This window comes from Falco biarmicus, chromosome 2 (assembly GCF_023638135.1).
Source record: "Falco biarmicus isolate bFalBia1 chromosome 2, bFalBia1.pri, whole genome shotgun sequence".
Classification (NCBI taxonomy): Eukaryota; Metazoa; Chordata; class Aves; order Falconiformes; family Falconidae; genus Falco; species Falco biarmicus.
Window position 1 is genome coordinate 23,401,544 of NC_079289.1, and position 12,652 is coordinate 23,414,195.

The window sequence follows — 12,652 nt, forward strand, 5'->3', positions numbered from 1 at the left end:
GTTTCCAGGCATTTGTTTGAGAAGGATATTACTAGCTGTGTATGCTTTGGTTACAAACACAACTAGACTAAAATGACAGTAGCTAATAGCTCCTGCTTTTGTTGCCTTCCACCATCCCCAGAAAACAGAAAGTGAGTCCCAAGAAGATTGCACTGATGCTTGGGGAAAAGCCAATTGGAATAAAGTCTGGCTCCAAATGATCCACTGGCCCTAATCAGGACATGGGTAAGTGGGATATGGATAGAAACAGAAGCATGTGTGGTGCTCCAAAAAGGGCATTCCTTGATAGAGATGTGTACCAGACTGCTCCTACCAGTCACTTCAGAAGGGCTTTTAAGTGGACCCATGCCATAAAAAGCAACAGGGGAGTGGGAAGGTACAGAGAGCTTCCCATGGTTCTTTATCAGATGCATTGAATAACACTTTTTTGGCACAATTAGAGATTTGAAACATTTTGAATGATGAAGAATTGTTAAGTATGTCATTTGTCCCTTTATGTGTAATAGATCTTAAGAAAATGATCTCAGAGAGCCTATAAGTATTTTTCTCTGTTGTGGCAACATGATTTGTATAGGAAATGTAATTTAGAGCTCATTCCAGACATAAATCCCTGAGAGTAAGGGTTTGTAACAGAAACACAGAGAAGACCGTAAGCATAGACCAACACTAGCTGGAAAGGCTCATCTGGAAAGGAGCCTTCACATGTCATCTAGTTGAAGTCCCTTGTTCTACAGCAATGATGATTATTTTTATTATCTTTTAACGATCTAAAAAGCAAATGTCGAGTTTTGGTATTATAATACATTAAAAATGTATTAAGTGAATTATTATTAATGAAAACGGGAGTGGCGAGAGGGGGCCATGCAGCCATTCCTCATCTCCTGTCCTGCAGTGCACCCCGTCAGCCCAACACTTCCCTTCCTTCAAATCCATCTACTCCTGCAAGTTGCTCTGAGATCTTTCTGCGCTACTGAGGAGTTGTAATTTTCTGCTTATGAGAGCTGCTGTGGTTTAAACTGCACACACCACATGATGCAGACATGGTGTTGTCAGGAAAAAGGGCTTTAAACCATCACAGTCAGCCCTGGACAAGAAAGAGGGTCAGCTGCAGGGGCAGTTAACATTATCATGCTGATACAGGATCATCCACTCTAGAGGCTGCACCACCAAACCTACTCCAGTAAAATATCACTTTGGAAGTGATGTAATTATACCAGATGCTGTGTGCAAGCCAGACCTCGGTGTGCTCTGTGAAGATCTGTCATTCCCGATCACTCAGATCTTCAAAGACATTAAGATGCCAAACCCCCACAGCTTTTAAGGGAATGGGGATGCCTTTGGTGGGAGTCAGGCACCCAAATGCTTGTGAGTCTCAGAGCCTTGCCCCCACCCAGGCTTTGCTTCCTGGCTTACTCATACTCAGCCTTGCAAGTCATGGTTCCCTCCTGGGCACCCATCAGCCGCCTCGCGATTGCACAGGGAACAAAGGTAAGCAGTAAGTGAATGAGGTTTCTTTTTGGTAGACCCAGCAAACCCAGTGGCCTGGGAAGGATTTTCTAACAAGAGCAAGGGGCTGGTGATGAGAGGCAGGTGCTGTCGGGAGCTCCCTGTCTGTTCTTACCCTCTTCAGCTTGCGAATGAAAAGAGTCAACAGGAGCCAAAAGAGTGTTGCAGCCACACAGGTGCAGGTCAGGGTTATTAGCTCCAGGTTTGACCTCTCCGATGTGCCTGGGAAAATCAAGTGGCAAACATTTTAGAAAATGACCTGCAAAGCAAGGGCACTTTATGTTTCTTTGCCATTAAAATAAAATACCAGGAAGGACCAGCTTCTTTTCAATGGGGTATTAATCTCTGTTTGGACTGGCTCGTGGAGCCTAGAAACAAAAAGGTCTCCCCAGCAAAGCCATTGTATTGAACCCAGCAAAATTGTATTTGATCCGTCTATGAGATTTTCAGTAAAAAGCCAGCTCTTCTTTCAGGTGCAGGAGGCAGAGTAAACCAGGTTGAGGATGGCCAGTCAGACAATAATTCCCTTTTGAGGTAAAAATTCAGCTGCAGGGTATTTTTAGCCAAATTTTCTCTGTGTGAGAATGTGTGTGGACCAGCGCATGTGATTTGACCCCTTCACCCCCCAGCAGCAAAACCCATCTAGCCAAGCCCACAGCTGAGAGAGGAGCAAAGGTCTTGAAAACACTCCCCAGCACCCTCGGGAGAGGACGGGGCTGCATGGAGGGGACGGCTCTGCTGGCCCTTCCCCATGGGCAATGCCGTGATGTGAGAGCTGCTGCTAATGTGCAAGAGAACCTCCATGGAGGGCTTGTGCTGGTGCAGATGCCAGTGAACCCAGGTGTGACCTGGGGCACACTGCAGTGTAGCTGCTTGGGTTTTGCTGTCCGGGATGCCTGATGCTTTTCCTTGGGCACCATGTCTGCCCTGCCCCAGCTCAGCGAGATCTTCCGTGCCAATGACTGAGCCCTGCAGCCCATACCTCCATCCCAGCTGTTCTGGAAACCCATCAGCCCTCATCAAAAACCCCGGCACTGGAGAGCTGGGGGCTGCCTTGGGGTCTCGCAATGCAGCCAGCAGGAGTCCATGAGCTCTTTTTCCCATGGGCTGGATGGATCTGGTCTGGCACCTGTGAGTTCAGCTCATACAAAGCATGGCACAGAGGTCTTGAGCCTCATCCCCACTGGGCAGAAACCCAGGGCACAGAGCCTTGCATTCCTTCCAACCCACCGGTCCGCCAGCAGGCTCTCTGTCCTCAGGTCTTCTGCCAGTCACACTGGCAGCACTGGGCCAGGCTCCCTGAGGGGACATCGGACCCTCTCCTCCCCCCTGCAGCACCCTGCAGAACCCAGCTGGCAGGGAGCTGGGAGAGCTCTCCAAACCGGGGAACAGATTAAGCACAGAAAGGGGAAAAACAAAAACAACAACGACTGAAAACAGAGCAGCAAGAAAACATGAACATTAGAAATCTGGAGAGTATTAGAGCCCAATGACAGATCTTAAAAAAAAGCCAAAATAGAATTCGCTTCAGACTGCTGTTTAGGGACTCATAAAATGGTTTCAGAGCAGTCTGTTTTGCAAATCCTGTGATCGTGTCAAAATACCACACTTCCCACAATATGTTTCCCATCTGATTGGTAGCAAATGCAAAAAAACCCCAAACCCCTCATGTTCTGCCTTTTATTCTGATACACCCTCCAGAGAGAGAAAATGAGAGGACAAGGAGGAATAAATCTGAGCATGATTTCACAGTAGTTTTGTCAACTGCACTTGCAACAGTTTCAGACCTCGGGCAGCCCGGTGTTACCCCTGACACATGAAAAAGGGATGATTGATGTCTCACTGGTGGGCTTACCGGGTGACCCAGAGGAATGTGCTGCCTGGTTTTAGGCAAGGCTACAGAGCTTTGTTTGGAGGTTGAATTGCTTCCTGTAGCTGTAGCTTAACTAGCATAATATCTTCCTTCTGTAAAGGTGATAATCAGATTTACGTTCATGACCTATATTTAAGATTCCTCTGGCATGTCCATTCTGGAGCTTGGAGAATAAAGCTCACTGAAGAAAAATATGACTGCAACTACTAACGGGGATATAAAGTATCTATTTTTCCAAAATACCGAGAGTGTTAAAATTTTCACAAGTATTTTTTTAAAAGGCTTGATTTAGATGCAGGACAAACTGATGGCATAAATGATACAGTCTAATGCAGCTTGCCTATCCTCTGGCATCAAGCTTTCCTTTTACATATGGATACTCTCCTGCTCCTGAGCATCACTTGTGCAGATGGTGAGTAATAGTTTCTGACATTTACTCAGCAAAACATGGAGGGGCTGAAGGTTCATTTGTTGCTGCTGCTCCATATGGCAGGACTCAGAAAACCCAGGAGGCATGGTACTGCCAGTCCTGGGGTGGAACACAGCAACTCCCTAACTGCTACTGTATGCTGCCCAGGAGTTAGCGAAGAGAGGTGAAGGTGATGTCTTTGAAATGTCTGAGTGAATTTAGGCAACCAGAAAGCATTTCTCCAGGCTGGGGTTGGGCTGGGTTATCAAACACCAGATTCCTCATCTTGTTAAAAGTCTCGCAGCCAGACCTGGCTGAGTGCCTCTCAGCTGGGTAGGAAAAGGTTTGATTTGAGGTAGGACAGACAGGAATGCTCAGAAGTATTAGGATTAGCAGAGTTAGGATATGCTGTAAGCAGGACTAAATCCCTCTCTCTGCCTGGTAGCCCAAGATTTCTGGCTCCTGCTTACACCCCTCCCAGACCTTTACACACCAGCCTCTTGGTTAGACACAGACATTCCCCCATGTGCAGCTCTTCCCCATCCACCTGACTCACTGCAGAAACAGGCAGCCCCCATCCTCCCCAAGAGGCCCCCACACCACCACATGTCCCTGTGGTGCTGCAGAGGGGTGAGGGGGGTCGTGATTGAAGAAGTGCCACCAGCAGCAGCTTCTCTCTCTCAGCAATGACAGGAGCCAACAGGACTGTGCAGGTGTGCAGGGATGAGAGCCTGGACTAGTGTGTTGAGCCAGGAGCGAGCTCAAGCCTTGGGCTGGCGTGGGCTCATTAGGATTTCAGCTCTATACATCAAGGTGCAGCTCAGGTGTCAACCAGGGAAAATGCAATGCCTGGGGTAGCAACAGTACTCTGCTGCACCAAAAGCGTCCCTCATCCCTGCACCAATGTGATCTACCCTGCTTAGTCCGTGTGATCCTATGATTACAGCAGTGCAGCACTGGAAAGGGTGCTCAAGAGATGCTGAGGAATTTCCATCCTTGGAGGTTGTCATGACCTAGCCAGACAAAGCCATCACTGACTGGATGTAGTGTTGGTGATGATCCTGGTTTGAGCTGAGGTTGAACTAGAGACCTCCAGGACTCCCTTCCAACACCCTTTGGTGGTCCTCTGAGGTAACAGGAGTCTAAGTGTCCCCTGATGTTCACCTTTCTCTTACAGTCACCTACATAACCCATGCTGAACCACATCCAGTAGCCGAGGGAATTCCATGGCAAAACTTTGTGGAAGCATTCCTGATGACTTCAGAGTCACAGTGACCCAAAAAGCACAACAACTTTTTGAGGTACAAAGTCAGAAATGTAGGTAGATAGAAAACCAGACAGTTATTTAAAAAGCAAACACCGTTTTCATAGTGTTGGAATAGTTCACTGAATGCTTAATAAATACGATGCTTTCCTTTTCAGCAGGGATCACATTAAGTTAGCAAGCATCAGCTTTAAGATAGAGCATGTCGCTCTATTCATTTGCTTATATATCCAGATTTCAGCGAACATGAACTGTAAAAGATGCTCCTTCCTTCGTCAGCACACCCCCTTCAAATGGTTCAGCATCTCTGCAACTAGCTGCACCGCTGGCTCCTGCTGAGAGGGGGTGCGATGGTCCCCAGGAGGAGAAGCAGGACAAGGCTTTCATGGCAAATCATCCACTCTGCAAGCAGGGTGACCACCCGAAGGACAGCTGCCCAGGACAGCCTGTGCTCCCCCCATGCCCAGCAGCTTATGCCCCTAGGCTTTTAGGTACACACTCCCCTCCGCCTGCTGGGTGCTCTGTCAGTCATTTGCTGTTCCTGTTCCATCCTTGCAGATTCACTGCCTCTTCAGTTCCTCAGCTGAGAGCAAGCGGACAGCTTGCTCTGACATGTCCACAAACTCAGCCCCTCTCCTCCTCAGACAGCCCGGCAAGCATGGCTTCCAAAGCAAACATAGGCTGTGATTATTTAAAGATGGCCCTTTGATTCCACCATCCATTCATCCATCTTGGATACAAAAATAACACATTGTTTTATCTGTGAGTATAAGAATGCTTTTTCAGAGGAAATAAAGAGAGCAGACAACTTCCTTCCTGACTCATTCACAAACTACTCTTCCAATCTGCTAAACATGGCCATCAACACGAGGCATTGCTCTGCTCCCTTTGATCTGCAGCCCTGTGTCCCGGGAGCTGCCGGGACAGAGGGAAGGCTTTGGTGCTCACAGCGGCAGGCACAGGGTCTGTGTTTCTCAGAAAGACAAGCAAGTGGCAAAACCTAGAAAGACCCCTATGTTTAAGCCCTGATGTCGTCCCTCCAGGCTCAGGGACAGGGTGCAGTGAGAGGCTGCCATTCCTTGGGAGAGGGACAGACACTCCAGATCAGCGTAGGAATGAGAGAAAAAACCTCCAGTGACACCCCATCATGTAGTAGGAAGAGAAAGGGTGGAGAGGCATTTTCCTTGATCACAGCAGATAAACTGTCTCTCTTTTTTAATTCAGTCTCAAAGTAATAAATTTTAATACGGCAGTCTTCATCTCCTGCTTATTTAAAAGCTCCCATAAAAGTCACACAAGAATATTGCCAGTGGTCCCTCAGGACACGTAACCAGGGAAGAAGCCTTCCTGGCTGCTCTCTTTTCCCTCCTCTGGATCACAGCTAGGAGATATGACTTCCTTGAAGCCATCTGACAGAATGCTTGTGGTTGTAACAAACAGCCAAGCAACAACGATGTTAAAAATCAATACCATAATGAATTACATTGTTCAGCACTATCAATTAGTAGGATGCATTGGGCAGCAAGCACTTAGGCACAAGTTATTCTTTCAGCTATTATAGCAGCCATAAAAACCTTAACATTTTTCATAAGGAGATAGGGTGTTTTAACTCCTTGGTTACACGAATTAGACCCGCCCACATGTACAAATATTTGTCCCTGACCTTTTAAAGCAAAACCATCATTGTATCATCAATAATCACCACTAACTGAGAATGCTAACATGCTCATGACTGAAAATCAACTCTGATCTACTAGCTGTAATTGTCTTCTGCGGTAGGGTAGTATCCAAATACTCAGTAGTATTCAGATACATTTAGCAATTGTATGAGAACATCCACAGAAACATAATCCCTGCCTGAGAGACCTGGTGGTAGACAAATTGTCTTCTGCACGTAGAAATTAAATGCATTTTGGACTATTTATTTAACATATGAGATCAATAAGATAGGTTAATTCAAAGTCAATTCATACATGGCAATGTATGTTATATGTGAGTTATATGGAGAATTTCAGCCTACTTCTCTTACCTCATAATATATCAACCAAAAGGGTATTCAATGAAACTGAAAAGTCACTGAATAAACCTTATTTTTATGCAATATAAAATTACTTGATAGAAGTCACTGCCACAGGCCTGAGTCAAGCCTGGCAGAAGGCAGAAGCACACTAGACATTTAAATGAAAAGAAAAATAACTCAATGGTTACAGAAATAACTAGACCATACCTACTTCTTAAAAGTACCTCTGGAAAATGCATGTGTAGCTATCACTAGGCTAGAAACTTCTAGTCTGATCTGGCAGTTCACTTTACACTGAAAATAAACATATGAAAATATCTCAGGCCTATAATTTCTATGGAATTAACCTGAAATGAGAAAATGAGTGGCAGGAGAGTGTTCCTTGTTCTGTTTTTTGTTTGTTTTGATAATACTAAATTTACATTTGTCTTCTACCCTGACCTGATCTTTGTTGGGTTGAAGCAATTCTTCTTTTTAGGTCCATGTAAACACACTCGGAGTTAGCATTTCCTGCTAGGCTTCCTTTCCAACCTGGTACACTTCCCTTGCTAGCCCTCACTAGGACTTCCTTCGAATTTCTGCCTTCACAGATCACCACATGAGTCCCAGTCACACCCCCATCCTTCCAGCCTGAGCAAGAACATCACCCTGGCAAGCTTGTTCTTCCCATTTAATGTCGTGCTTTACCTTGTACTGTGACATATGCTGCACTCTCCACGGACCCTTTTAAGTTGGTGGCTATACACTGGTAAAGTCCTTCATCTTCCTCTTTTACTCTTTCAATAAACAGCATTCGGCTTCCGGGTCCTAAAATTATTCCTGTGAAATGAAATATTTTGCAATGAGAGGCAGCCAGGATATAAACAAAAACAGCCCCTTGTGTATCTTCTTCAAGTTCTTCTCAAAAGAAATCTGAGCCACAGAGAGCACAGCACAACGTTACCTGCAGGAAAGCCAAATATGCTTGGATCTTTTGGGAATCTTTTGGAAATCAATGGTTACAAAGCACTTGTGTGAGTGAAAAAGCTCAGCCTAAAGGAATGGTTTTGGAAGCATGTGGTACCGTGTATACTGATTAGCACTGTGCACCCTGAGAAATGGGTGGTCTGATCACTTACGGGTGCAGGTCTGCCCCAGGAGCAGCTCAAGCCTAGAGCATTTCCAAGACTCAGCTCCATGCCCCCGCCCTGGCCTGACGGGCAGCAGACACTCCAATCTCACCTGCCCACGTGGCATGGAACAATGGGCCCCTTCACAGGACCCCAGTCAGTGCAAAAGGATATCCCATGAGGTGCACCCTAAAACACAGGAGTTACCTGAGGTTTCAACATCTTGATTATTCCAGCCTAGGTCAACCCAGAAGCCATCCTGGGCAATACTCCAGCAAGTGAGGAAGAGGCAGGGAGCACATTCGGCCTCAGGACTGCCTCTAAGGCACCGTATAGCCAGGAAACGTGCAGTCAAGTACATACTTGTGTGTTTGGCTCCATCAGGACTACTGTTCCATCAAAACAAATTCCCACCATCTATTTCAGGCACCTAACTAACTACAGTGCTCTGACCTGCCCTCTAGATACATCTTCCCGGCTCCTAATTTTATGTGTTGCATTACACCCAAGTTAAGACATATAACGTTCATTTTAGAAGGCAGTGTTAATAATGCACATTACAACAATGTGGTCACTGTAAAGCTTCATGGAATCTGGCTCTAGATTAAGTTTATTGCCTGGGCTGCAAGTCTGCATGGGCTTCTAAGTCACTTGGAGAAATCCTCAGAGTTTTTCCCAGTTGCCTTTATTTGTGCTATAGCAATTTGGAGTAACACACGACAGAACCATGAACACAAACTTTCTAAAATGTTGCTATTGAAGACTACACTTAGGACTGGTCCTACAGATCAAACCTCCTTGCACATTTTTGCTGAGCCTGTAACACTAGCTCATTGAGTGCTTCTGATTCAAATGTGGATGAATTCCCATGAGAAAGGCTTTGCCTCTTCCCCCCATCATTCACCTCCACCTGAACTCTCCAAGGAACACTTCTGAACATGGAGCCTTAGCTGATCTTTGAAGCCACATTCCAGACATAGGAGTAAATATCTCCCACAGTTTTCCTGTAGCTGCAGCATGCCACCCGGGAAGCTGTTCCTTTCTGCTGCATAAGACCTGGACTCCTCTGCTGCCAGCAGATGCGCTTTGGTTCTGGACACCCCAGATATGGATTCAGCCTTGTGGCTAGGTTGTGAATCAAGAACAGACTTTGCATGCCTGACCACAGACTCCCCCTGGTACACCCATGCACTTCACACAAGCTTGGTTTTCTCCTGCCTAGCTATATGCTGGCCAAGACACCTGATCCTTAGGCTCCCTCTATAGTAAATGGAGAGAAATAATGTTTCTCTGAAGATGACACTTCTAAGATGCAAATTGAGAGCTATATTTTTTTCTACTGACTCCATACAGACCCATTGTGTCTACACTTCCAGCCTAGCTGAGGTTTTGGAGTGAGACAGAATAACCTGGAGCACCCGTGCTGCTGCGTGCCTGCCTGTAATGCCCGGGCAATACTCCTTCCTTATGTCCAGGTATCGATGCCAGTGACTGCAAATGGCTACCTAAGGCAAACGGGTAAATAAAAACGCTGTAAAAGGTAGGCGAGTACACAGAGCTCTCACCTGATTCTTGCTGTATTTCCTCATGGTTTTTAAACCAGGATATGTGGGGCTCAGGGATGCCATGAACCTGGCACTCCAACATGGCAGAGTTACTGGTGTTCACTGTCTGATCCGTAAGGTGCCTCAGCAGGGCTGGTGCCTCTTGAGCTACAAGACAAAACAACACCTCCATTTTACATTCTTGTAACTGTGGGGGTTTAATTATCTTCCCTACCAGCATTTTACTGGTGTTAAGAGATTGCTATGGCTGTTCTACCAAGTTCAACGTTCACAGGTTTTATTTACCATTCCAGTTTGCTTAAGAGCATTTGGTGTATACAGTGTACTTCCATTACTTAGCAATAGTAGGTCATGATGACCAACAAAGACCCAGTGATGACACTGTTTAAAAGATTTCCTTGGTTCCATTACCAATATCACATTTGTTTATCGAAAGCAATGCGTTTCTGTGAAAGCTCAGTTTTGCATTAACAAGACAAACAGTGATACCAAAGGCTTTAACAATTGGCAAGCCACCCTTGTAACAGAGTATCTGTGCATCACTGATAGCACCACGTGTCTCTGTGCACCACGATTCCTGTGAATGTGACTTTTATCGTTTACTTACTTTAAGGAGTACCGTTACAAATCATATTCAGTAAACTCACATCATCTAAACCCAGAAACTGTAAGCACAAAAGCATTATGTCACATGTCCCAAAGTCTTCATAAATTCTTCCGCTTTTGCGTTTCACATATTTGGCTGAACAAAACAAGGCCTGGCCAAACCACACCACAGCCTGCCTGCCAAAACTGTGTTGGTGAGAAATGTACCCATGTCCTCCGGCATCCCACAGACACTGGAAACTGACGGCAGGGGCTGAAGCAGGCCACACAGCACAGAAACACTGCTCCTTTTTTACTTTTATCTGCTGACATTCATATGAACGCAATGCAATAAAACACATTTCCATGACAGTCAGTGACAATAAGTATTGGAAGCGCATCTCATATATTCTGCTTCTGCTCAAGGGCCTCCCAGAAGGGCATTTCAAAAATTCTATAAACATCACGTTAAACTCATCCCTGAAAGAAGCAAACGACAAATCTTTCTCATCATTTCAACCCTTTGCCACTCTTTCCCCCGTTTCATAGAGAGCCGAAGGCCGTTCTGACAAAGATCAAGATACTTGCAACATTTAAGCACATTATATGGCAACATCCTTCTGTCACATTTGCAACTCTCACATCATCCATTTTGGTATTTTGGTCCCTTTAAAGCAGCGATGGAGAATCCAGCAAGCTCCTGAGCAATCTCATAGATGCAGATGCTCTGCAGATTCCCTCAAATTCCCTGGTCTTCCAAGAACTGATTATTTGCAATCTTTCCCTTCAAGGATGCTGCCAGGATCAGTAGTTACTAACATGGTTAAGACATGCATTACAAAATATGAAACAAAACAAACCAAAGCAAAGCAGAAACCAACTCTTTGCAAATATTTTCTTTTAGGCTGCAATAGATACCGATACACCAAGTTCAAGTATAATATCAGCTGAATTTCCAGCATTCTGTGTTTGGAAGCTTATTTTCTATCCTTTTCAGAAAAACTGACTATCAGACACTTCCATCTTCACAATCATTCTGTTACCAGCTGCAAATAAAAACTCTCCAAAAAAATGAAGAACCTATGTACCACCAGCTTATGCAGCATGCATGAACCCTGTAGTACTACAAGCACTTTTGAAGTAGGCTGTCTTCACCATGCTCTTCCCCCTTGAAATTAATTCCAGCACTGTCATGACTGTGCAATGACCAATTTGGGCTTTTCTGAGCTGCAAGTCTGTAATTTCCACAGGCAATGCTAGTTTTTGTTTACAGTGTAGCAGACAGTTCTCTCTTCCCAAACAGTAATGCTTGTGAGAGAGGCTGTAAAATAAATTCTTCATCACACACCTACATAATGACATGGTCAACAATATTTGCCTTGCAACCAAGAAGACTGCCCTCATCTCATTGATACCTTGCCTCGATTTTTGCACACTGTCTATGAACAGGAACCATCTGATGCATGTCCACATATGCACGCTGAGAGGAGCTCCACAGTTCACATTTATCGGCAGTCCCTGATGGACATCCCAGCCCAGATATCCAAAATGAAGGCGGACAAGGTGACACAACAAAGGCAAATCACACATTCTGTGAGTTATTTGTGATTAATTTTAATTTGTTTATAGCCATACACTAAAGATGGGGTTTCATATTAAGAAAAAACTTCACTTAAAACTTCTCACCATTCACATCCTTTCAATAATTTCTCTGCTGCAATCAGCTGATTTTCCAAGACTTGGTCAAAATGAAGATTATTCTCTTATGCAAACCAACCATTTTCTCCCATTCATTTCTGCAGTGAAGCCAAGGGGGGCAGATTCCAGTGCCCCGCTCCGCTCACCCCAAAGCCAAGGGTGCCCTGGCTGCCAGCACACACAGTGCGGGGCTCAGTGCCCAGGGCATCCCCTGGGCTCATCCCCAGCCCTTGCGCCTGCTTGCAAACGCTGCCTTGCCAGGCTAAACTCTGCTCTCAGCACCCTGGGGAACTTCATTGTAGGCAGAGTTTGGCCCAAGGGAGCGACAGGGGGGTCATAGAGGGGAGAAGGGTACGCTGGTGCCAGAGCACTCAGCCGACCCGGGGTGGTAAGGAGGGAAATTCTGCATTTCCAAAAGCAAACAATGGCAAACAAGGGGAAAACATTACAATTAGTTCATTTGGGGATTTACTTTCGCATTCCAACCATTTTTTGCCCTTTATTATGGTTATGTTGTCTGTTCACTTATCTTTATTGATCAGTACAAAAATATAAATACAAGCTCTTATTTTAACACTTAAAAAAAAAAAAAAAGAAATATAATTCACACCTTTCTTCCTAAA

At 45.3% G+C, this 12,652-nt stretch overlaps 1 protein-coding gene across 1 annotated transcript in view; it reads right to left on the minus strand.

Moving 5' to 3' along the window:
* The window catches only part of FLT1 (fms related receptor tyrosine kinase 1), a 117,900-nt gene that overhangs the window by 28,973 nt on the left and 76,275 nt on the right, over nt 1–12,652 (minus strand). Inside the window, exons 14-16 of the mRNA XM_056329042.1 lie at nt 9,747–9,893; nt 7,760–7,891; nt 1,622–1,728 (exon numbers count right to left, since the gene is read on the minus strand). Coding sequence (XP_056185017.1) covers nt 1,622–1,728; nt 7,760–7,891; nt 9,747–9,893 — 386 coding nt within the window. The remainder of the gene's footprint in view (nt 1–1,621; nt 1,729–7,759; nt 7,892–9,746; nt 9,894–12,652) is intronic.